The following is a 27,632-nucleotide window of genomic DNA, read 5'->3' as shown; positions in this document are numbered from 1 at the left end:
ATCGTGTTTACAGTGGTCACTGCTTAGGGCGGTATGTAAATGAAGGTGGAAGCTCATAAGCCGGAGCAGGAAGTGTGTATGAATTATACACAACTTGAACAGAGCTTTTTGGACTCTTTAATATGCAGTGCTGCTGAACTGGCCACGGCTATAGGGGATCCATCTGCTGGCTTCATCCAGAGAGTGTGTGTGTGTGTGTGTGTGACTCAGAGGAGGCAGCCTCAACACACACACACACACACACACACACACACACACACACACCCACCCACCCACCCACCCATAGCTTCAGATGCGGGGAATAAGCAGGAGATAGAGATCAGCTCCACTCTGCCCCAGGCCCTGCTACTGACACCCAGTCTGGCTTTCACAGCCCCTCAGACTCGACCTGAACACCAGCCCCATGTACTGTACACTGTAGACTCAGAAAACACTGCTAAACTTTTCTGTATTTACATTATATTTATATTTTTTGTTCAATAAGTATAATTATTAAAAATGTAGTTTTACGCTAAATTATTAAATTAATGTTTTTTTAAATGTTCATAATCCTTAATAAAAAGAAATGTATACATATTAGTTTCTGATTGGTTGATTGTAGTCTAAATTGCAAAGTACCACTGAAAAGTTTTTGTTTTCCCACGCAACTGATTTCCCACATTAGCTGAGAGATGGTTTCATCTAGGATCTCGCTTTCCTCTCACATAATAAAATAAATTCTATGTAAATCAGTGCTTCATATCCATTAATTTATTTAGAATGTCGAGTCTTTATTGCACTGGGGTCCTGATCACTTTGTCTGGGTTTATTTTGGGTCCTAAAAAAAAAAATCTAGAAAACGGTTTTAAATAAATCTTTTAATTTGTTTTTACCCTTTTTCACTTCGCAGATTTATTCTGCTGAGATTTTAATGTATCTTACATTTTTTTTTATTAAATTATAAAATGCTAAACTTAAGCATTTGCACAAATGTTCTGATATTTTTGGACACTATTACAGTTTATAAGAAGCTTCAGGTCTCATTATACTCCAGCATTTCTCCTATTTTAATGAACACCAGCAGAAGTCTGTTAAAGAAAAGAGCACGTTGGCCTGGCCCTGAGACCCCGTCACCCGGTGCTCTTTTGTTCTCTGTTAGACTGTAACGAATACTGAACGGTGCAGCGGATTTATTTACTCATTGATCGTGTGGAGGGTCTTTGTGGCCGCCATGTCCACTCTGGTGCACAAACACAGCAAAACATGCGCATGTATGTGATGAGTCTGAGAGCTCTGATAAAGCCGAGGGTTTCCTCGGGGACGGGTGAGTGGAGGGAGTTGGCCGCCACCTTTAAGAAAAGCTCTAATTGGAGAAACTCTGTCTCTACACCTTTTCACGCCACCTATTCCGTTCTCTCCACCTCTCCCCGACAACAAGGATGCAACTAATAGCCACGCTAATTAAGGGCTGGATGGAAGCCAGCGCTCATGATGGCGTGCAGGCGGGGAGAGATCAGGCCAGCCGTGGCTTTTGTCCAATGCCCTTCTGACACGGGGTGTGGAGGTGTGAGCATTGTAAGGGCAACAAGGGCTGGCTGTTCATGCCGGAAGTGTAGCAGAAGTGAGATATTTTTACAGCTAATCAACACTTGGACCATTCAGCTCTGCATTTTTGATCAACATTCGTGTTGCTGAGCTACAGTTGTTGAAAGCCTCAGTAACGAGAGTGAAGGTTCTTTCATGATCCTGGTCGACTGCTGATGAATGTGTCTCTGACTAGGCAATTTATAATTGGTTTGTACCTTTGTCTGTTAATAAAATATCTTGTATTTTAAAAAACATTTTATATCTTAAGTGCAGTCATGAAGTCAATGCTGGACACTTGTTGACTGCTATTCCTTTTACAGCTGGTTTAATATATTAAAAATTAATAAACTTAAAATAAACAGACAAGCATTAGCATTGAAAAGTTTGGACATTTTTTTTTTATATTTTCATTCAGCAAGGACAATAAATTGAATTAAAAGCGACAGTAAAGAAATGTATTGGGTTAATAAATACTGTTCTATTATATTTTTGATTCATCAATATATATATATATATATATATATATATATATATATATATATATAAACTGTTTTCAACATTGATAAATATTTTTTGAGCAGCAAATCAGCCTATTAGAATGTTTTCTGAAAGATCATGTGACACTAAAGACTAGAGTAATGATGCTGAAAATTCTAGGAAGGTGCATGTGTGTTTGAGCTTTTGCGGGATAAGGTATGTTAGGGTGCAAAGAGAATGAAACCTACAGCTGCCTAGTTATAACTATAGCTAGGATACAATTTATAAAGCCTAAATAAAATGCTTAATGGCCACATATCATGAAAAACTTAAGTTTTCTAAACACTAAAATATATGGCGCCTATTGAGTATGAACTACGTTAAGAAGTCCAATCTATCTTCCAGTTAAAACAGAGCTAATTTAAATATGGATCGAAATGCTATTATAGCAAAAAAAAAAAAAAGGGATAATTTAATGTAAAAGAAACACTAAAATATGCTTTTATACACCAGAAAGATACAGTGTTTTACCTAGTGATACATCAAAACCGCAGCCTCGTTGCCAGTCCAAAAACCAGTGGCCTATTTCAGTTGGAAATGGAGAAAGGCCAGTGAATGGTATGAATCCAGGCCACCTCCTGCTTCTATGGGGGGCTCACCGCTTCCCTGCCTGGGCTTGGCAACACATCACTGCATCACACACGCAAGACACACACTACACACGGCCGCTTTAGCCACAGCTGCCAATCAAGCCGCCCCACGTCGGCTCGGACTTACTGGTGTGCAAATGGGCGCTTCTTTCAGAGCGGACTGTCCGTGAACCCCTTCCCCGTGTGTGTGAAAGAGTGTGTACGTGCTCACCGCTATCCTCTGAAGTCTCCTAGGTGAGAGGCTTTTAGTGCTGGTGGGAGAACCTGCACAGTACGGGCTTTCCTCCTCTTCAGCGTCCTGTGGAGAAGCAAAAAAAAAAGAGAGAAACTGAGAAACCATGCATAGTGCATTCTTAATATGTACCCAAATTTGTCAGTGTTTCCAACATTCTTAAAAAAAAAATCTTATTTTACTTTCCACAGAAAAAAAAAAAAAAGTTATTAGAATTTTTTTTTTTTTTTTGCCATTTTATAAAGTTTTGAAAAAAACAATCACTTTAATAGGAATGTGCACTATCGGGAGGTTTAAGTGTAAGTTAAAGAGCTCTATGCAGATTTCACCACTGACACAATTTTTTTACTCGTAAATTATCAACATAATTTCCCTTTGTGACTGGAGCTTTCCTCCACTTTAGGAAATACTTTCTTAATATTTACTTATTTGTATTGTGTGCAATTTGTCAGTGTGTTGTTTAGCTTTTTCAAAATATATGTTGTGTTCCACAGAAAAATACTTTTTTTTTTTTTTTTATTAATTAAGGAGCGGTCACATTTATCGTTGCTCTATGAATTTTTTCAGGCAAAATCTGTGAACTTTTGTTGGTAAAATCCAGTCCAGTGACAGCAAAGAAGTTCCCTATACAGATTTCCCTCATATTCAAGTTAAAGTTGATGCTTCATGCATTGATTTTTTTTGCTTGTGAAATTTAGGCAAAATTGCCCTAATGTGACAACAGCTTTCATACTCTTAAGCATCCTGTTAAAAAAAAAAAGAAAAAAAAAAAGTGTGGAAACTGAGAAATCACACATAATACTTGTACCCAGTTTTATCGTGTGCAATTTGCTATGCTACAAGCCCATTTGAGCCTTGTACCGCATAATTATTTATGCGAACACACACGTTCAAATCTGTTTTGGTTTAGCTGAAGCCGAGCAGACAGAAGCAGCGTATCAACTGTGAGAGGTCTCGTCTCCTCTGGGCTGCCTTTCCAAGCTCCTGGCCTGACAGTTCACGCCACATTTGCCTTATCAAAGACATCAGTGTTATGGAAACATACATCTCGTTACATTAGTTTTGAAGAAAACACTCGCTCGCTGATGAAATATGCAAAAAATATGAAAGGTGGTGTTGGGGAGGGGGGTTGACATGACAGCCCATCGCCAGAGGCGCACTTGTTAGAAATGTACACTCCCGAACAAAGCGCTAAGCAGGTTTCACAAGCCATTTAAAACCCTAAGCGCGAGCCATGGGTGAAGTCACGAGATCCATCTTAAATAGTGTGTGTGCATGAGCCTGTATGAGTGTGAATGTGAGAGATGGTGAGCTGCCTATCCAGCATTTCTGGGGATCAGTTAGATGCTTTTGAACGCCCAATATATACCGTTTTGACAGAATGAGAACTCTGAATAACTCACCTTTTGTGTAATCTTGTCCTTCATGTCGCGTATTTTCCGTTTCGCATGATTTTTGGCCTTTCAAAAGAGAGAGAAAAGCTACTCAATAGCTACGAAATTTGGGAAAATCAAACCATAACCAACAATGAAATGTTAAAAATCACATTAAAGGGATAGCTTAAGTTTACACAAAAACAAAAATGTTCTATTCACCCTCATGTAATTTCAAACCTGTAAGACCTTTTCTTCTGTAGGACATAATAGAAGATATTTTGAGAAATGTCTGTTTTTTCCATACAATGAAATTCAATGGGCTCCAGAATTGTTTGGTTCCAAACCATTTTGCACAAAAGAAATCAAGCTACCATCCCATTTACCATCACATTGGCAAAACTTAGCAGGTGAAATCCAGTTGTTTAAATAGGAATCTGCTTGCGAAGTATGCAAACTATGTTTTCACTTGTATTTAAATTAGTGGTACAAAATCATCATGTTGACCAACAGAAAGCTTTATAGTTTGAAAGTGAACTTTAGCAGAAGTTTAACTGATCTTTTTAAAAGTTACTCTTTGGCAAAACTTTTGCTTAATTCTGATTAATTTCGCTAATGTGACCACACAACTACACTGCAATTCTGGTCATCATAATCCCCATCTTATTATCCTCATAAACACAGTGATGTAGGTCTTAAGAGACAGTAAACAGCTGGAAAAGAAAATCCATATGTAACAGTATATTTATATTGAATACAGACTTCTGTCTTAAAGGGGAAGCTGTCCAATATGAATGGTCCTGTCTGCCATTCATATTAATCAAACAACAGTGAGAGAAAATCTCCCCTGCTCTTGACTAAATCACTTTTGTAACTTTAATAAGAAATTAAGAAATAATAATTATATATTTATATACATGTATAGAATCTATACATAATGAACATGTTATTTATATCTAACTATCGGTCTATCTATCTATCTATCTATCTATCTATCTATCTATCTATCTATCTATCTATCTATCTATCTATCTATCTATCGATCATTATCGTGATATAAGATTTTGGTCATATCACCCACCCCTAAAAGAAAGCAACACCATTTTCAAATGACATGAGGGAGAATAAAGCACAATAAACCATACTGTAATCTTATGTTGTCAAAAGTACCGACCGTGATACAATTAGGTACTGAAATTTTAAATACAAGTGGGAAATTGATGTTTTTAAAATTTCAGTACCAAATGGCATTTCGTTCGGTACTTAAGACAACACTACTGTTATCCCACATCTGCTTATAGCAAATATATAGTTTTATATATAAATATGTATAGTATTTACTATATATTATGTACTATATATTGTATAGTTTTGTTTTTTTTAATCTAAAGCTGGAACACCTTTTCCCCTGTGAACTTACCATCTGAAGGTTTTTCACAACTGGCTTTGCTCTCTGCCGCTATGGAGAAGAGAACAGTTTGCTGAGAACATATGAATTTTCAGAGAACGTGCTAGCATTTTCCGTAAGAATTTAGATGAATAAATCTCACATAAAATAAACACACCTTTACTGTCACAAATCATTAACGGCTGAATAAACACCTTCTTCATGTTTTGCCCCAAAGCAAAGAGAAACACCTTTGCCATTAAAGCAAACTATTTAATAGTTCTGGTCCCTTTATACAAGTGTGGCACCAGAGAGAGGGACGCTCATAGCATTGAATGCTATGTTCTTGTCTGATTTCATCTCTCGTTCCTGGATAACATTGGTCTTTACCGGATGAATGCTGCAAGGCTAACACGCTAAACCTCTGAAATCCACCGGGTGCTGCCGAGTTTACATCCCAAAGCCTTGACCGACATGACGGCGCCACGGCCCTTTCTTATGGATTTGTGTCAGTCAGAGGATGTGAACTTTACACAAAACCTTTTGAAAAAGGCACTCCAGAGAACTAATTCGGCTCCGGCTGACGGACAGAAGGAAGGGAGAGAACGCAAAGAGACAGTCAAAAAGAAAACAGGCGCAAGAGACAGCACGGAGAGAGGTGAGAGGAAGACAGCAGAGGGAAGGAGAGAAGAAAAGAGGGCTTTGCTTTTGTTCAATCTAAGTAATGGCTGTGTTTCCTGCCAGAAGTCTCATGTCATCTCCAATGACTGGCTGTCATATCATATCAAGCCTGTCTCAACGTCTTAACTGTCCCACGCCGCGGTTTTCACCATCTTCCCTGGCATCGCATCTCTACTTTCAAGCGATTCGCTCAACTAGATACGTTTCATCACCTCATAACCAACAGGAAATAATAATGGCGCTCAGCTGCTTTGGGCTTCATTATTCAGCTGAAATTAACATTAACATTATGAGCAGAAAAACTAATAATTGCCTGCTGCTTACCATCTTGGTGTGAATCCACTGTTGATAAGACCTCGAATTACCTAAAAAACAAGGCCGCATGGGAGTGTTAATATTAAATTCAGAATAAAATATTATTCAGAAAAAAATGTAAGATTAATAAGATTATATGTATTTCAAAAGTTTGGGGTCTGTAAGGAAAAATTAATACTTTATTCAGCAAGGATGAGTTAAACTGATTAAAAGTGACAGTAAAAACAATGCAACAATGTTACTAAATATTTTATTATAAATGTTGTCTTTTGAAATTTCTATTCATCAAAGAATCCTGAAATAAAAATTTACAACACTGAAAATAATAAGAAGTTTTTTGAACACAAAATCAGCGTATTAGAATAGTTTAGGACCATAGAAGGATCATATGACAAAATTCAGTTTCACAATCACAGAAATAAATACATTTTAAAATGCATTAATAACAAAACAAAAATTGCAACAATAATCACACAAAATTACTGTTTTTACTGTATTTATTTTTGATCAAACAAATGCAGCATTGGTGAGCATGAGATGACTGTGCAAAAAATATTCTGAATGGCAGTGCATGTATATTCAGAAATATATAATTACTTCATTATTTTTGATTCAGTGTCACAGATTATAAATAACATGAAAGAGGAATCTGACAACTTTTAAATAAAAGAAAACTTAATGTAGTCTAAAACTTGGTGAATCAGCTACTCCGTTAACTAGACAAAAGAAAAAAACTAATTAAAAAATTTAATGTCTCTATATAGCCTGACAACTGCTCCCTTCTTATTTGTATGGAAAAGAGCAGTATGTACCCTCTTCAAAATTTCTTTTTGAAAATGAGTAAATAATGACAAATTTCATTTTTGGCTACTTCCATTGAAATCTTTCATTGTTTAATGTTATTACAGCTACTGTTTCCTAAGAGTTGAAGTCATACTAGTGTGTGTGAGCCATTTTCACTCTTTGAAAGATGGAGAGGTGGCACTCACTTCTACAGAAGCCTCCCGCTGTGATCTCCTCTTCATAGACGTCTGTAAAGCCCCTTCCTGCATTTAATTTGGCCAGTCTGCCTTCAATAAACTGCCGTCATAAATTAAAGTATCACAGGTTATTAAGGAAGAAGGGGGATGGAGAACAACAGCAAAACAATTCCATCTAGACTGCTCTAGACGTGGTCACTGTGTGTAATTTACAGCAGGTGATGGATTAGCATGGCAGAGGAGAATGTTGTGTGAGCAATGCCTTTTGGGAAGTTTAATTTCCTCTCGTCACGTCGAGGACATGTAAGGGATCTAATAAATATGCCTATTAAAGGTAAGCCTATAATATTTATTTGAAAATAGTTTTAAGTATAGCAAAAAAGGCGGAAATAAGTCTAATCTAATAAAAAGTACCAGACAAATACTTGTATTTATGCATTACAACAGTTCTTTTCATATTTTACCAGCACATACCTGCTGTATTTGTATAAAATGTTTGCATTAGAAATACAGTAAATAACTTATTTCATATTGCATATAAAATTTACATTGAAATGTTTACATTTGTCTATATTTATACAGTTTTAGAATTGTATAAGTATGTTTGTGTATGAAGTCATACATTTTATGTAACGTTTGTAGCACAGAATGGTTATGCGTCAGTATTTAATACTGAGCGTCAGGGGTTTTACTTTGAGTGGAGCAATAGTGATGCTCATTGTAGTGAACATCACTTACAAATCACATGTGCTTCTTGATTTTTGAACCATTTTTGAAAACATTCATTTAATGGGACCACTGTAGTAAAAGTAGGCCAGAACAGGTCTCAGGTGTCCCCGTAACTGGGTAAGGACATCTCTAGGGGTCACACCTTTCATTGGACTCTGCTACAGGGTAACTTCATTACAATCTCATAATGAGTGATGAGACCACAGGATTCAGCCTCAGCAACACTACAGCCCAATTACAGCATGTGATCAGGCCAAATTAACATCTATCCGAAACCTCGTCCGTCCGTATCGGGTTACAGACACTTTCGTGCCATTAATTGGACACTGCTCCGACCTATCTGCTTGTTTTGGAGACATTTTAAGACTAGTATCTTAGAAAAAACACTTGATGATGGAGATGATGTTGTTTGCTTTCTAGAACAGCATTTTTATTTTTAACCTTATATTAAGGTTGCAAAAATGTTGCCATATGGTATGTTCAGGGTAAATGCATCGAATGTGTATAAAATTATACTAGTGAATGAAGTTCTTTCCACATTTTTCCAGCCAGTGTTGCCTCGATTTGTCCATTGTTGAATGTGGCACCATATTTACTGACACATATTTAATGACTTACCGTCGTTTGGCAAATAAACAATTCACGGACAGTTACATATGTATTCCCAACCTTTTATTATGTAAAGCTTTTTGTTACTCCTCAATTGACTAGCGAATTCATAGTAACGCTTCCGCAGCACTGTTCGCTCCCAAAAAAATGGGATCGCGAAATGGTTTAGCGAAGTCAAAGCACATTTCTGCCATTTCTATAATAAAAGTTTTGTGATCTTCATGTTCAATTATGACATGAACAAAAGGCAGCATTGCTAGCTGGGGAAACGTTTCCAAGCAACTAAATTTGCTGAACGAAACAATGCAGCAAAAGCACTGCGTCTGAAGGTGTTGAGAGGGTAGTGATGAGAGTCCGGAGGAAGAACCGGTTAACCGGACCCGTGCAGACAGGGAAATGGGGAGATGCCAGAGCGCTGCAAGCTCTCTCTCATTGGCAGGGAGATCGTGAGTTAGCACCAAGCGCTGGGAGACGTGGAAGGGGCCAGGGGAGGGGTTAGGAGACAGAAAGCAGGTCGTCATTGACAGACTTTCCCCACAATCTCTTGGCAGCCAGCCTCTACTCGTTTCTAGGCAAGGCTGGCCTCCAAGCGGATGTGGTTCATGGTCAGAACAGGGCCAGCAGTGCTGGCCTTTTGCAGTACAGCCAAGTTGGAGATAAGATCCCAAAGCTACTGCACAGGCGGGAAGTGGAGATGTCTTTGAACTGCTGGTCACTATCTGGGTTTTGGAGGGAACGTTAGGCGGATGGTGCATCAAGATGGAGATGTGATTAAATGTGCTCGTTCTGGGTATAAATTAAGACTTTAGCTGAGGGGGAAGGAAAGAGACTCGAATATCATGGTTATAAATAAAGCTGGAGGGAGCATTGGTTCAAGTGTATGCAAGATTCCCTAAGAGTTACTGTGTGTTACAATATGTTGAAGGCATATCTATATAAAAATAACACACTTGTCAACTAAAAGCCCAAAACAGAAAACATTGCAAATGTGGTTGAGTAATTTATGGTTGAGGCGGAAAAACTGTTTCCACTCGTTTCCACTCTACCTGCTTGAAGAGTTGCAGGTTCACGGCCATCTCAAGGAAACTTCTCATGGTGCTGGAGCGGTGTGCCACGAAGCTCTTCTCACAGAATGTGATTGGCTCTCCCTGGGGATGAGAAAGCTCTCTTTAATGACTATAGACAGTCCGCTATTGGCTAAAACGACTGAAAACGGTGGTGCTTCATCCGAGACTCATAGACAGATGTTTTGTTTGACTGTGCTCGCTTGTTTATCATCATCACCCGTTGCAATCAATTACATCATTACAATTTCTCCCCAAGTCGCATGAAAATAAAACAAAAAATAGTTGCCAGGAGAGAACTAATGTTTGATAGGAGCACACACTTTGGCTGTATGTGTCAATGAGAAAAGATTTGACATCCTGTGGGCTTGAAAATGGATTTCAATACAAATTTTTAATAAAACCTTTTCTGGGCTAATTCCATTGTAACGTTATGTTGAAAGCGACTATGTAAGAATGGTTTAAAGAACAATTTTTACAGAAATTTGATCTTGTCTGTATGTTTACTACCTGTAAAGCAATTTTTATATAAACTGCACAGAATATAAATATAAATGGTTCAATTTTTAATTGAACAGTATTCACAGAAATTTGTACTTGTATGTCTACTACTCATATCTATTGGTAAAACTATTCTTATACAGATTACACGGCACTGTTGCAATGAAAGCAAATATTTATGTACGAATGGTTTTGAGAACAATTTTAACAACTTCGTTCTGGTTGTTTAATTGCATTTAATTGCATGCGACTATTTATGCAAGTATAGTTTTACAAACAAATTTCAAATAACTCCTGCTTGTTTTTACATATACTATTAGTAAATCATCCCTATATAATTCGCTGCACTGAACGGAGCATGACCACTTAAAGAAAGTTTATGATTAATTTAAACTCTGCGTTTTTTTTTTTTTTACATAAATATAATTTATTATTAATAATAGATTGGTTTTACTAACAATTTTCACAGAAACTCAACATGCTTGTGTATCATTTGTAAAACCCCTCCTGCTTATCACACTGAATTGAGTATGATTACATGCATTTTAACAGAAATTCTAATGAAAGTCTCAGTAGCAAGAAAAGCCAACATTTCTAGCAACCTTTTTTCGTTTTAATTACAGCCCAATTCTAAATTTGTATAACTCACTTTCACAGCAGCTAAATGGCGTGGTGTGCACATTTATTACCATCGTTCCTGGTGCTTGGGGGTCAATAGCAAAAGAGCCCCATGAGGTATTGCACTACAGTGACCTATATAAGTAAATGATTGCCGACTCTTGCATGGAAGCTAATTATGATTTCCCTGCATTGTTTCATTTACAGCTCAGTTAGATGTCGCCATTCTGCTAAGACACTGATGGGAAAGCATACGAGCTCCATAAAGCAGAGCGGTATTTCACACAGATGATTTGTTGCAAACCTCCTTAGAAATGCAGCACACAGAAGAGAAGCCATTATTGCAGGACATGACAGTAATGCTGGTGAAATACTGGGTCTGCTATCCTATTTCAGAAGCATACAGGAATTCAAGGAGGGATGCTCTGAAATGATGCATAGATTATGAATTTAATTATAATAGATTGCAACTAATGCAATGTTTTCAGCTAAATAGCACTGCAATGCTGTCATTTCAAAGACCTGAGGGTGTTTTTTTTGTCTCAGTAATAACAAAGTGAAATATGAATCAAAATAAAACAGCACAAAGGCTGATTTTCAATTGTTCGACTCAGAATCCTAATGAGCTATAGGGCCGACTGTCAAAAGAGCACTCCGTATTTGAGCTTGTGTTTTAAAGCAAATGTGAAGCAAATGAAAGTGGTGAGACTGAGGGCCTTCCATAAAAAAGGACGAATAAAAACAGTGGTAATTCCATGTAGATTTGTCGAAAATGTGCTCAATTGAGGCAACACTTTGAAGGCTGAGAGTTGTGCAGACTTGACTTTGAGCATGTGTATTTTTTTTCTAGTGGCGAAAAGACAGTTTGTGCACAACCGCTGAAACATCAATAATGTATCTTCGCTCTCTGGGTCTACACAAACCAATTACTCTCTGCCTTGTCAACAAAGATGGCCACATTTGAGAAACAGAGAGCACCCTTTGTTTTCCTCAACACCACTCACAGAACCGTGAGGCACATCTCACGAGTTTAGAAGAGTCTGACAAAAGTCCACAAAAGGCCTGAGACTTCAAAGAGACAGTCCAGGCTTTTCCACATCTGACATTTCGGCTATGCAGACAGGCCCACCTTTCCCTGCACCTGTTTTTCCCTTTATGTCTCATGAAATGGCTTTGACTCAAAAATAAAAACCGGCCACTTCTTTAAGTTAAAATTTTACAATTTTAAAATTTGAAATAAAAATGAATTTTTTTCAATAAAAAGCCTTGCAGAAATTATTGTATTATGTATCAAAATGATACATGTTGATACGTGTTGATAATGTGATGGTAAGGTGATTCTTTGTGAAAAGCTTGAAGTGAAGAGCGACAGTCTTACAGGTTTATATCTCAGGGCGTCCCGATAGGAGCCAAACAGTGCAGCCTGAGCATGCAGAAAGGCCCGAGCCACCCCACTTCCTGTAGCAGTCGACTGCTTCTTCAGCTTACTCTTCAGACTGGAGACCTGAAAGAGAGAGAGAGAGAGTTAAATTAACACCTCTGGAATAGGTGGAGGAACAGGCAAACCCATTCAGAGTGTGAAGTGTCACATTTACAGGTCACCCCCACCCTAAAATATAGAGAAAGAAATAAAGAAAAGCCTTCTATCTCTCAAGAGCACCTGCTGCTCTGTTAATTGAAGCGATGGAGCCGTGTGTAGGGGTGGGGCCACAGAGCAAAAAGACTGGCAGGGAATCTTGGAGTCTCGTCCCCTTGCTTTCTTTGCCTTGTACCCCAGCTACTTCCAAACTCTCTCATAGTACATACATGTACTTTCATTATTTCATGGTATACACTACTGTTATCCACCACTCGCTGCTGCTTAGTTGCGTTTCAAAAGACTTTAGTACTGATGAACATAACAGATTAACGCAGAAAATTAGAGAGTTCATGTTGTCATAAGTCAAAAGATATGCCCCAAAGAGAACATTGCAAAATGTCATAATATTAAGAAAAATAATTCATCACTTCAAGTTAAATAAAAATTATTCTGGGGGAAAAAAATACAGCAAAACTGTTTAATTTATTTGATGTTAAAACCACTTGACATTTTCAGGATAAGGTATTCATCATACAAAATATATTTTTTCAATATATAAACTAATTAATTAACTAAACTTAAAAGACAATTATGCTAAAAGTAAACATTTTATTTGATGTTAAAACTACAATTTTGTTGAAAATACAAAAATAAATACATAATAAACATTAAATTGTTTTAAAACGTTACCTCTTTTGTAATTACTCCATAAACAAATATAAATCTGCATTATTGTACATAAATGCATGCTTCATAAATAAATTCATCAAGGAAAATCATCTGAATTGCATGTCCCCTTCAGATTTTTCCTCATACTCCCAAGTCTTCTGTATCGAATCATCCAAGCCTGTCATGAGACACAGCGGTGCACAAACACATGGGGATGATCCATGAAGCGGTGCTTGATCCAGGTAATGTAAGGTTAACCAAATTGATTACGTATGCTGCGTCGCTCACAACCATCTGTTGGCAATTCATTTGCACGCCTGCAATTCACACTGAGCAGCATGCATATCAATAATCAGTTTAGCTTCCTTCATTAGGGAAGATCAAGCGAGGACCATAAACGAGAGCATTTAGGTGATCCACTGAATACCAAGAGGCAGTTGGGTTTAGAAACACAGGTAAACCACCTGGCTGAATCGTCACTGACCCTACTGATCCTGGAAAGAGGTTTTGCATTCAGGATGTTCACAAACTGGCATTTTTCCATATAGAATGGATTTCATTTTCGTTGAATTTTGTTCTATTCGTCTCTATTGGGACGTGCCTCTTTTTTTTCCACAGTGTCCCTGAGCTGGTATGGTGAATCCATAGAAGAAGCATCAAACAGGAAGTTTAGCGGCACTAAATTAACAAATGTCATCTCCATATTCACGCTGGCTAAGTGCTTTTATGTTTATGTAAAGTTGCCGCCATATTAATATTTCATGTTGATGCGTTGTCTTTTTTCCCCTCACTCTCCCCGAACAATACGTTAAACATTAATTTTTGTAGAATCAAAGAAAGCAAAATGCCACTCACGCTCAGGAGAATGTGCAGCATACCCAGTGGGCAAATACGAGGATATAAAACAAAAGGTTGTATTTACATTTAAGATTTCAATTTATATATTTATTTTTCTTTGAAAATATTATTTATTTGTTTGTTCTTAATCAGTTTAAATACTTGAGGTATATTTAATTGGCATTAGATTTTTTTGTTTTATAATTTATTTAAAATATTATAAAATGTTTTCAAAAATTCTGACATCTATAGAATAAAAAAAATACTGTATATAGTCATATTTAAGTCTGACTTATTATTAATCAAGATTTTAAGTCAGATTTAAATTACAAATGCATAACATATATAAAATAAAAATATATAATAATTTTAATATTGTTAAATTGTTAAATATTTTCTAAATTATTTGAAATGTATAGAAAGAGAGAATAATTATTATAAAATGTATCTATATATATATATATGTGTGTGTGTGTGTGTGTGTAAAAATATAAAGTAATTTACATTTTCTAAGTCTTAAACATTAAATGAATAATATATATGTCTAAATTAAGTTTTCAAAAAGATACACACACATTATATATTAAAATTACAACCTTTTAAATTATATAATATATATATACACCTTTTAAAAAAAATACACTTACATTTTAAAAAAAAATCTTAAACATTACATAAATATTTAATGTATATGTGACCCTGGAGCACAACAGCAGTCTTAAGTCACTGGGGTATATTTGTAGCAGTAGCCAACATTACACTTTATGGGTCAAAATTATCGATTTTTCTTTTATGCCAAAAATCATTAGGATATTAAGTAAAGATCATGTTCCCTGAAGATATTTTGTAAATTTCCAAATTGAAATATATCGAAACTTAATTTTAGATTAGTAATATTTATTGCTAAGAATTAATTTGGACAACTTCAAAGGTGATTTTCTCAGTATGTTGATTTTTTTGCACACTCAGATTCTTGTTTAGATATTCAGATATCTTATTAGAACTTTTTTTTATTATTTACAGAATTTCTTACTGTACATTACACTTCAATTTTGTCCTCTTTCAAGATTTGATTCACAAACCACGATTTGTGACACACAAATTCAAAGACAATGGTGATAAACTTCAATTGAATAATTGGCCGGCACAAGCGTGGCCAGAAATTGATCAGTCAGACTAATTAACCGCTACACTTTGAGTTACATTAACGAGATATGAGCGGGGGGCATCAGAGGGGAGCTTAGCTCTACAGGTGATAAACCTATTTGGCAGTGACATTTTTTTAGTGTAAAGTCATTCAGCCTCTGATCTGATCAAAGGAAGACTCCCCCATTGGGTCCAATTATAACGATGCTATTGTAGGAGGTGGATAGTGAGGGAGAAGATGGGGGGAGTGGGGGGGTGAGTTATGTTGAGTTATGATATTCATAATCTATGCAGAGAGGCCTTTCCACTATAGGTCTTCTCCCCATAGCTGTGATCTTTTCAATTTACATCAAGCGAGGATGGCTGAGGATGAAAGTGCAGCCTCCGACTCGCTGAGCCCGCGGAGGGCAAACACAGGGCCTCATTAAACTCTACTGCATGGACTCCCCAACAGGGTTTGAAGTGCGTCAAGTAAAGAGCACAGGGTCAGAGGTGGCCCTGAAAACAGATCTCCATTTAACTCACCAGCTGGAGATGATAATTAGCAGGTGCATCACTGTCTCCTGCTCTAAAGGATGAGACTACGGAGATCTGCTCTGCAGTGGGCTTCTATTATACACCGAGTTTCAACAGAAGACCACTTCTGAGACGCTCAGTCACTCACACACACACACGCCGGCCCTCATCTAGAGCTGAGCTGTTTATGGTCAAGGGATTTTAATTCATTGAACTGGACAAGCCGCGGACAGGTGCTACACACAGACATATCCTCACACACATATTATACACTTCTTCTGCCAGGCTTGTAAACCGAGATCTGATGGATTTTACAGCCTGACTGGGTATTTAGAGTGGAATCTATGTATTACAACAAAACGTACAACTTTTACCATTACTTGTATTTGTCATATTTTTATATTACTACTTAAACTTGTGAGACAAGAAAATATGAAACATTTATATAAAAAGCAACTGAAAAAATTGCCTAAAATACACAAGAAGAAAATTTGAAATTAAAAGCATTTAAGAAATGTGGAGATAATTATGTAAATAAATCCGCTCACAATATCATCAGGTTACACTGTGACTCTTTCGGAGTATGGCTGAAAAAAGACGGAGGGGAAAAAATATGTTTTGTTAAGGATTCTTGTCCAGGGATGGAAAGCCGTTGGGAGGCAATTAGTGGACTACAAAGAAAAAAGAAATAGATATGAAAATCTTCTGCTTTCTTTTGATGTGCACTGTGCAGAAAAGTACATGTACATGCTTTCTGAATTCACATCCTTTTAGAAATACAAAAAGACAAAGAATATTTTCATTGTAATGCTAAAGGATCGCTGACAAAAATGCAGGTCAGTGTCTTAATACACAGTAAACATTTAGACACATGTCAGACATGCTAAAAGATTTCAGACAAAATGCAGGTCAGTGCTTCTTAGTTACATAAAATATTTTCAATAAATAATATATATATATTTTTAACAAATAAATAGAAAATGCTAAGATTTCTGACAAAAAACTCCCACGTTGAAAAATACATTTAAAATAAAAATACAAAATAATAATAATAATTATTATTATTATAACACTACAAAATAATCAAATACATTCAGAATCTAATATTTATATTTAATAAACCTAATATGAAATGAAATTATCATTATATATATATATATATATATATGGTCACAAATATGATGTGATATTTATTAGACAGTAATAAAATATGAACATAAAAAACTGAACTGAAACAAATAAGCAAAACAAATGACCACTCAACAGTGTTCACTAGTTAGCATTCACAAAGCAAATTACTGCATCAATCACTACTTCTTCATATGCTAACATAAGCATGCTGAATGCGCAGGTTACTTGATTTTGGCATGTGGAAGATATACAGCAAGTCTGTAAAAAAATTAATTATTAATACGTCTCAAAATGTACTTTTCATTATTTTTTAATACATTAAAACTCTAAAAGGTCTGACTGAAAAAGTCCTTTGAATGTAAAATTGCATGATCTTTAAGACATCTGCATTTGATTTGAGTCTGACACTCTGCGCCTTCAGAGTTTAAAGCAAAAAAGTGCCAATCAAGTACAGTTATTGTTCATCCACAGACCAATAACGCCGGTGCCTTGAGGCCTGGACACTGCATTAGCCCACTCGGGGTGGAAATGAGCCCCACCTGTCCCGCACAACAAACTGATCCTTTAAGAGGCTCCTGAACGGATTTGACTTGCGATGCCCTGGAAATAGAACGAGGGCTGAAGAACGCAACATTCCCAATTTCCCCCAACAGTAATTGTTTGGTGTGTCAGCTGATGTAGTGCTTGTTTTTGTTTTCTCTCGAATCCCAATTAAACACCACGCCGGCTGATCTCAGAGGAGGCATGCCGATATTGCGTTCTCTCTGATTAATTTTGGTAACCTTCATTTTGGAAGTTTAATATACACGAGGTGGGTGTGCAAACTCAGATTCTCACTGTTGATCTAGAACATAAACGACCAAACGCAGGAAGTACAAATACAAGTTGTGTGGAAGAGATGAAAAAGGAGACAACCGGAATGACACGAGCAGCAAAGAGAGAAACTGGAAAAGTAAACAATAGATCTGGCGTAACTTGAACAAAAGTAATAAACTCAAAAGGAATATTTTATCAAAACCGTCTCAGGATTGATACAGGACCTGTGAAAACGGAGAATCGCACCAAATAAGATTTCAGCGATGTTTGGTAGCACAACGGATTCATAATTTTCTATTTTTAGAGAGTTTTAATGATTGCACAAGTAAATACCCCAATACCCTGCTACCGAATCCAATTATAATTGAATAATAATAATAAAAAAAAAAACAAGTTTCACAATGTTTAAGGAGGAAAACACCATTTATTTTGTGAGAGCGCAAACTTTCCTTTTAACATAATTTATTTTCTTTTTCTTTTGCAAACGCAACAACCACCTTCATTAAAATCTCCTAAATATTCATAAATTCAGTTCTTGATGCAACTATAAAAACTTCAGCACCAAATATCTTCTAAAACAAAGAAAATATAGTGTGAAAAACAAAGTTAGCTTGAAGAGTTAGACTAAAAAGGCATTAAAGTAATATTTTTATTTTAATATTTCTATAAACGTTGGATCAAAAAGTCACGTTATACTCACGAAACAGAGCGCACTGACTTGAACAAAATAAAAAGTAGCATTTAAAGTGTTACATTCATTTTGAACCTTTGTGTGACACTTTCAAAAAGTGTAGTGATTAAAACCGCAACCCAAAAAACAATCCGTGGACTTTCAACCCCGTCCCATCTGATGTTTCTAATAAAAAGCATGTTTGAAATCATTCTCGAATGTTCACCACATCCTCTCAGAGCCACCGCAATTATCATCTCTATTTGTAAAATCCGTAGGTTTGCGCGGAACGGAATCGCTACTGGCGTGGTAGCATTTCTAATAGTCAATAAATCTAAAATATTAAGTGTGAAATTGGGGAAAAACTGCCATTATGTGACGGAGAGCGGAGAGCACAGCATAGGGTCTCGTCTGAAAAAAGGGCCAGGTAATTCAGGACAACTGTCACCCCTGACCTGTCTGAGAGCGGATCTAGTGGTCAGACTCTCCGAATAATAAAGTCCACATGGTAAAAAAAATAAAAAAATAATAATAAGTCTTCAAACGTTTAATTAGATGAATCTCAAAAGGTTCGGCTTGAATCAATAAAAGACTTGGGTGGAAAGAAGAAAAAAAAAACAAGAAACGCTCCAGGGTCAGTTATATTATATTTTGCTTTAGAGTTGTAAAATGCATTGATTGGGTTTTTTTAGAGGCTAGAAATGCTCAAATTTGTTAATAAATGTGTTTTTAAATCATTAAGGAAAAAAGTGAATCAAATTAATTGATTCAATTAAACTGAATCGACTGGTCCTTTTTTTTAACACCAATTTGCAGCAAACACCATGTGACAGACAATTTAAGAAGAAGTACAAATAAATAAATAAATAAACCTAGAGCTTTTGCTCAATTTAAACACATTCCTTGAGTCATGAATTTTAATATCCCCGAAGGTATGATAACCAGAGGGAGAGAAAAATGAATTTTTTGTGGTGAGAAATGTATTATTGTAGGTGACATTTACATTCAGGTGGGGTAATTTAACATGATATGAAGAATACGTTCTATCATTAGTCAATGAAAGATTGCGCAAGAGGATTAAAGCAAACATGGAGCTGCCACTTAATTTATCACACTACGAAGACAAAGAGGTTTTTTCTTTCCCCTCCGTCAGTTTCAAAAGACCCGACTCTTTTTTTCTTTTTTACAACGCTCTCGGTTTGCAATTTAATTTACAAATGGGATGCCAGTGCTGAAATGGCATAACAGAACAGGCTGACTTTTTCTGCTTGGACAGACAGCAGCGGGATCATGTAGGAGTGTTAAAACACCCCCCCACCCCCAGCAGCAGAGAAGAAAAAAAAAACACAAACACGTTTCTTTATATTCAAGAGGACAGATGACAGCCGTGTTTCTGACCCCGATGCTGGATGCACTTCCTGTTGCCCTGACCATGCCACCTAAACATTAATTAAAGAGAGAAGGCGCTGACAGGTGGCAGAAGAGCAGGATCTAATAATTGGCCCCCTTCTTCCCAGCGCCTTCAGAAAATCCAGGACTTCTAGCGAGATGTGCCACTGGGCAGGCAGAACGAAGAAAAGATTTTTAAAAGATAAAGGAGATGAAGGCAGGAGTTTGAAATTCACAGAGATGGCCGTTGAATTGCGACGGCTGTTTAATGTCACGGGGCAGGTTTGCAGAGTGAGGATTTTGGGGATCCACAGCTGCTTCTGCTAATGATGAGAGTACAGAGGAGCAGTGTGTTCCTCTGACCGGAGAAAGACTGTTTGTTTAAACGTGCAGGTGGGTGACAATAAGACAGAGAACGGGAGAATATGACAATCATGTGTCTGTACAGTGTGCTTAAAACAAAAGAAAGCGGAGAGAGAACAGTTGTGTGTGTGTGTGTGTGTGTGTGTGTATGTGTAGGTTTACTTTCACTAACTTCTGGGAACAATCTGGTCTTTAAAGTAAAGCAAAATTAGGGGAAATTAACCATTTTGGGAAATAAAGTCATTTTTATTATTTATATTAAATATATATATATTAAATGTAGTTTTCCTTTTCAGTTTTATATATAGTTTTATATAGAAACTATATTTATTATTTTACTCTATTACAAAAGGAGGTTTTGTCAAATACATATTTTACAAAACCTCATTTTGGGGAGGGACATCTACAGTACTTGGAAAAAAACACTAAATAAATAGTTTTGGGGGTTTTTTATTCTAAAAATGCACATTATTCTTTAGCACTGGAGTTAGTCTGTAGTAATATAATTAGATTTAAATAAAAGCAACAGAAGTCCATGGTGTGTCTTCATTAAGATCTCTAGGTGTGAGTGTCTGTGTCTGTCTGTGTGTGTGTGTGTGTGTGTGTGTGTGTGTGTGTGTGTGTGTGTGTGTGTGTGGGTTTGGGACACTCACCACATCACTGGGCAGGTTGTGGAGGTCGTCTATGGGGCTTTCTAGGGTGTTTGTGTCCACGTTCAGAATGACCACATCCTCCAGGGATCTGCTCTTTACTCTCTGAAAATGCAGCACACTTGGTTACACACATTCCAGCCTATTCCCATTTCCTAGAACCAATTTAATAACCTAAATCTGATATATAAATACTCTTTTTTTTTTTCTTGTAGTATAAAAATATCGTACGGCTAAAATAAAATGTACAAATATTTTCAGCATTAAATTACAGAAATTCAGAGAACATATTTTTTGTTTTTTCCTTCAACAATGTCAAAACCTACTCACATAAAGACTAAAGCAGGAACGATTTAAAAAGATTAAGTTCATGCAAACACTAGACTCTCATGAATTAATCCAGATTATCAAAAATCACACACATACATACATATATGTGACAAAACGAACTAACTAACAAACTGCATTTTTATTTCATCATATGCTTTTTATTTATCTGTGAAACAGTGTTGCAATTGTTTTAACGATTAAATATGAAAGTGAAAAGTGAAAGTGAAAGTGACGTGACATTCAGCCAAGTATGGTGACCCATACTCAGAATTTGTGCTCTGCATTTAACCCATCCGAAGTGCACACTCACAGAGCAGTGAACACACACCCGGAGCAGTGGGCAGCAATTTATGCTTCGGCGCCCGGGGAGCAGTTGGGGGTTCCATGCCTTGCTCAAGGGAACCTAAGTCGTGGTATTGAAGGTGGAGAGAGAACTGTACATGCACTCCCCCCACCCACAATTCCTGCCAGCCCGAGACTCGAACTCACAACCTTTCGATTGGGAGTCCGACTCTCTAACCATTAGGCCACGACTTCCCTCTATATACATAATATATACATATGTATATAAATATATACATAATATCTAAACAACTAATAAAATTATTTAGGCACACTGAATCAAGCACCAGTGTGTTGAGCGGTGTGATGCTTCCACACAATGGTAGTCAAGGTAGTGGTGACAAATGCAATAATTATTCCTCCAGTGCAGGTGGGGGAAACAGCCAAGTGTGTAAAAAATTTCTGGTTTGTCATTTTTGACAGTCGCTGCTACGGCGGCCCGTGTGCTGATTTGGTCTAATTATGTGCAGCCGGATTGGGGAGAGAAGTTTGGGGGGGGCTGTCAGCGGGAGAACGTGTGATAAACACCAGCACCGCTGCGGCTGTCAGTGCTATCAGATCTGCGCATGAAGCTATAGGTCTACCTCCAACCAACATGCCATTTCTCAATAACCACGCACCATCTCTTTGTTTCTCCACCGTTTCACCGGCTCTTTCATTTCTCATGGACGCCCGGGAGATGAAAAGCAAAAAAAAAAAAAACAATGTGTCAATTTTTGTAGGTTTCCCCGCGCTCGGCGATGATGCATCAAAGTAGATGGGCATTATTAGCATCTCAGATGGTTTGAATCCATAGGAACGGTCGGTTTTAAGTGACCCAGAGTGAAAAAAGTAAATAAAAAAATGTAATATTGGAAAGCTGCGACTGGTAGCAATAGTGCTTCTAATCACACGTCTCGAAAAACACTTTAAGGATGATGAATGGTTGCTGACAGTAGATTTATGTGACGTACCTCTAAAAGGCTGAGATGAACTCCGACCAGATATGGCATGGGCGCACTGGAAACAGAGACAAACCACAGTCATTAGCAACAAAATCGCTTTATTGCATTGTAAAAATACTTCATTTATTGTTTTCTTTACTAACAAAACATATTCATAACAGAACAAATATAACACCAGACGAACATTTTCGAAGCAAATAATAATAAACAGGGATCGCAGCATGCTAGAGATCTTCGCCGTTTCCCGGAATGAGCGCTTTTGAGCGCTGAAGGTGATTAGTGTAATTGGTGAGTGTCACTTGAGTCTCGGTGCAGAGCAGGAGGAGGCAGGGCTGTGTAATTAGATAGGTTTGGGTAGCCGCTACAGTGCTCGCTCAATCAGGTTATGTAGTTAATAAGCTGCAGTCTCCCTCGCTGCATCTGTTAAGGCCACAGATTTAACTGACACGCAGACGCGCATGCACATGCACAGGGTGAGCTCTGTCACGTCATTGTTGTCTGTGAGTGTAACGTTGTTATGCCAGTCTAATTCCCATCATTTCTAATAGTGTTCATTATGATCGATGCACAGCCTTATAATATGATAATGCTTTTCAAGGTATAATTAGATGGCTAAAATATGATAAATCGCCTCGGATGTCTGTGCTGGACTGGAAAACGGCACTATTCTTAAAGCTGTATTTATATCAGCATTGTCAGCAACGAAGACCACAAATATTTTCTGAGGAGCTCTGGTGTCAAGCATGGCAGCACAAGTCCGTCAATTTAAGGGTATAGGGTGTTCTGGTAGCTATAGAACAGGGCAGTAAGTTAAGAGTGCGGTCATGGTTTTAGCCCACAGTCGGCATACGGAAATCAGTCTGCCTCTCAAGCCGTATATGTTCCTGAAAAAAAAAGGAGATTGCATGCTGGACTTGGTATGGTGGCATTAGTGCTAATAAATCATGTCCTTCATAAACCCTTTGAGATCTCAGACATGGTGAAAGATATTCATTAGGATGAGGGGTATTTCAGAAAGAAGTACTGCATGTTCAGAAGCTCCATGTTACCGATCGACCGAAGTTTGGCTGAATTTTTTAGAATGTACCTGCTTTGCCGATTAACATAAGTCTGACCTTTTCAATTTCTTGTACTTAAATACTGTATATATATAATATACATATACACACATATACATACATACACACACACACACATATACATACATGCATATATATAATTTAGTATTATTTAAAAAAAAAAAAAAAAAATATTCAGTCAGGGTTGCTTTGACATACAAAGCAAACATCAATAAGCTCTAAAGCTCAAAAATCAGTACAGCCCAAGCTTGAGTGAGATATAAATGAAACCTTTGTGTAAGTGTGTGCATGCGCAGATGAGCGTGGCTCTTACCAGCAGTAATCCAGCAGGTGAGGAGTAAGTACAGGGATGAAGATGTGCTGCCAGTGCATAGGGTAGAGCATTGCGGTGGACCCCTGCACGCATGCAGTTAACTACGGTGAGAAAAAAACAGACACGTGAGCTCCTTCATATGCCATCGTTTAATGCTTTACGCTTAAGGGGTTTGCGTTTATTGCAGGCCAGAAGAGCAGGCAGCATTAGACAGTTACTCGTTTTATCATAACATCACAAGCAGATTAAACGTGCGCTTTTGTTTTTTGCTTTTCTGATGTTAACTGCGCAGGTTCAAACCCAAAATCAGGGCATCAATCAAGGGCCTAAGATTACACCAAAGCACAAGGTGTTGAATGTGCAGCGGCTCCAGCTCCAATACAAAATTAATGATGCTTTATTACTGTTATACACACACACAGTAAATAATCAGACTCTACAAGAAGCGAACACTTAATTGCAATGCTTGTGTGGATGTTTAATGAGTGAACACCCAAGTGACCCCTCACCACACCCTGATTCCCCCCATGGCTACCTAGAGGTTGTAATGACCTGTGTGGCACATGCACACACACCGACTCTTCCTCATCTACCAGATTAAAATAACATGATTAAATATGGAAAAAGAACAGAGGTCTGAAGGCTCCTCTGGGACTTCATTAGGGCAAATTGCCAAAGAATGAAACATGAGTTAGCCAAGAGGGACTGTGAGCTGTTGGAATACCATGGGGAATAGGGGCTGGAAGTGGGGTCTTGACAATTGGAGCTTCCAGTAATGTGTGAACCATGGCTCGGAAGTATCAAGAGACCCCCCAACCACCACCCCTGCTCACTGACACACAAAATATCACAATTGACCACAGAAACCAACCAAGCTTGGCTGTGGCACATCAGCTTCAATCTGGAATCACTTCTGTGTACATCCGTGATGTGTAAGGTTGGTTGAGTGTTGTTGTTGTTGTGTTCTGTGTTCTGTGAAATTGTGGTCGAACGCAACCACTCTGGATAAGACATGACCTATCGAGTCAAAAAATAGCGCATCTTTAATTAACAGTAATTTAGTGTCATGCATTATAACATATGCAAATTTGTTGTGCAGTTCTCTGAAAAGAAAGAAAAGGCTTTAGTAGCGACCGATCTAATTTCGTCCGCCAATTTAGAAGAAATGAATATTTATGGCATTTCTCACAAACTGAAGTTTGGTTGATATCAAAGCTTTGAGACCCATTCTGTTCGAGATCCCTTTTTCTCAAGGTCCAATAAATGAATCATGCTGAGAGGTCATCGCACTGCAAAGAAATACTTTTCTTTGACTGTGCGAACAGACTTCCATCTAGTTTCTTAAAGCTTAACCTTTCTATACAATGTAAAGATTGGTAAAAAAGCCTTATGCCACATTCCAATTATAACAATGTCCACAGACAAGCCCAATTGGCTTGATTTATTCTGGACTTGAAAGTAAAACAGTGCCATCTTCTTTCAAAGACAAGGGCATGAAAAGGAGGTGGCGAAACCTAGATAAACATTAAAAGATGGAATTCAAAAACAAAATCAACTCTTGATATTTTTCCCACGCACAATGTTTTGCTCAAAACCGAGGGATTCATCACAGCGCACACGATCCTGCAAGAAAATCAGTGATGACCTCCTTTTTTGTGACAATTAAAGAGAAAGGTCAGAAGAACTGTATCACTGCCATTGAATCTCCAGTTGTACCCACAATGCACTGTTGGAGTGCTGCTCCCAATAAAATATTTGGCAGTGTTATGAATAATTAATGAAGAAATGCCAAATGAAAAGAAAGCCAAATGGCCACAAAAGGCAAGGTATGCTTGATATTCCTTTGAAAGAAGTCGTCATCTGCAAGAACAAATGCTGGATTACAGTTTGTTTGGATGCGGGACTGGATCCTGCAGAGACTTGTGAGCTACCACTGCTGTTAGTGGTAATTAGTGTGCTGGGGACATGTTAAATGGGGGTTTTCTCTATTATACAAAGGTATCCATCTTTGGAAATATAATAGACCCAAAAAACCAATAATGCCATTCTAAAGAATCCCAAAGAAAACACATAAAACAGTACTTTCATGAAAAGAGGTTTTTACATGAAAACCAAACAAATGTAACGTCAGTTCTGCACATTTTCTTTAGACATCGGCATAGATCTTTGGAAAACCAGCATCGGTTGAGTACTACAAATTACAGGGGGGAAACAAATTCCTGTTTATTAAAATAATGACAAGGCAAAAGTTGAAAGACTCTAACAAGACCAGCAACACATTTCTTTTTACTGCTAAGCAGCAAGCTATAAGCCCTGAGAGAAATAGACCTGCACATTTCTCTTGAGAGGAAAGGAAACAGAAGGATCTTGCCATCTTGGTTCAGCAAACTTGGGATTTGCCCAATCAGGTGACAGTCACAGAACTCTCACTTAATCAAACTACATTCACACTCATCTCTAGGAGTACATTTGTATCATTTTGCCTTGCTGAGATGTATTCCACAGATGAAGTAGAAAGATATGCTTTGTAACACCTTTCCAGTGAACCCTGTCTATGTAAACAAGTTGACGAACATATTCCCTACATCTAGGGAGAAGCTGGGGTTAAAAAATATCCAAGGCAACTTCTCCAAGAATAGACAAAGACCAAAAAAAAGGCCCGTTCTTTGATAACCAAAACAAAGCTCACAGTGGAATCTATGATTGGGGCAGACTGGAGACTAGAGGTGCGATACCCCCTGACAAGGGTGACAGCGCCGCAGTCTGTGCTGACTCCTGCTACCTGCGAGACTTCTCTCCCCTGGCCCTCTCCTTGTTTCCCAATTACCAAGCCTCGCTCTCTCTTCCTGTTGACAAACGCACAGCTTTGAGTGGGGCGCCAACACAGGCGTATCGCTAACAAGGAGGTGGCATTAAAAAAAGAAAAGGTAGAGGTAGGGTGCAAGGCACCAAACACCACTAATCCACCTCCCACTGCAACATGATACCACAAAGAAGAGAACAGGAAGTGCCGGAGGAAGATAAAATGTCTATTAAAGGTGTGGCAAGAGAAATGCTTAAAGAAAGCATGAAAATAAGATGGCATTGCTGAGTAGAGTGTTAAAAAATGGGAGTGTAAGGCCGAAACGAACCTCCGTGGCTAGCACCACAGGCCAAGATGGGATTGGGTCTTGTTAGCATACCACTGACAGCATGATGAGAAGGCGGCTGTCAAGACTCTGGGCAGGCCAAGGGGTTCTCGCAGATGAAATGCGCCAGGGCCTCCCAGTTGACTAGTTAGAGGGATCCTGATGCAGCACAATTATACTGGCATATGACAAGACTGCATGGGCGGCTGCCTCCTGGAGCCTGCGACATGGTTTTAAAACAGTGGTACTCCTTACCTCTGGTCACAAAACAGCAATAAGTCAACTGATGCACTGTTGTTAGATCATGATTTATTCTTTTGCTTTCCAATACAGACAAGTGTGCGCCCATGTTCTGCTAGACTGACACAGCAGGTTCACTAGAGGCCTGAACACTCAGGATCTGATGGCAGAATGCATAATGCATTCGCTCTCTTCCTCTTTCTTTATCTCATTGGCTCGCTGGAGAAACTGTAGCGGTAGGCTGACTACACCATGGCCACTGTCATATGCCCACTCTGAAAAATTCAGGAAACTGGCCATATGTCTAC

The 27,632-nt window shown here is 37.8% G+C and overlaps 1 protein-coding gene across 3 annotated transcripts in view; it reads right to left on the bottom strand.

Annotated features, from left to right (window-relative positions):
- dennd1b (DENN/MADD domain containing 1B) overlaps window positions 1-27,632 on the bottom strand; it is a 90,008-nt gene that overhangs the window by 6,754 nt on the left and 55,622 nt on the right. For all 3 annotated transcript variants that reach the window (XM_059544103.1, XM_059544101.1, XM_059544102.1), the window contains 10 exons: window positions 23,957-24,057; window positions 22,574-22,619; window positions 20,952-21,053; window positions 12,561-12,686; window positions 10,046-10,147; window positions 7,671-7,761; window positions 6,691-6,731; window positions 5,719-5,757; window positions 4,329-4,385; window positions 2,905-2,991 (listed from right to left, as the gene is read on the bottom strand). In XM_059544103.1, coding sequence (XP_059400086.1) covers window positions 2,905-2,991; window positions 4,329-4,385; window positions 5,719-5,757; window positions 6,691-6,731; window positions 7,671-7,761; window positions 10,046-10,147; window positions 12,561-12,686; window positions 20,952-21,053; window positions 22,574-22,619; window positions 23,957-24,057 — 792 coding nt within the window. The remainder of the gene's footprint in view (window positions 1-2,904; window positions 2,992-4,328; window positions 4,386-5,718; window positions 5,758-6,690; window positions 6,732-7,670; window positions 7,762-10,045; window positions 10,148-12,560; window positions 12,687-20,951; window positions 21,054-22,573; window positions 22,620-23,956; window positions 24,058-27,632) is intronic.

This window comes from Carassius carassius, chromosome 48 (genome assembly GCF_963082965.1).
Source record: "Carassius carassius chromosome 48, fCarCar2.1, whole genome shotgun sequence".
Taxonomy (NCBI): Eukaryota; Metazoa; Chordata; class Actinopteri; order Cypriniformes; family Cyprinidae; genus Carassius; species Carassius carassius.
The sequence above is the reverse complement of the archived record's forward strand: the minus strand, read 5'-3'. Positions and strand labels throughout refer to the sequence as shown.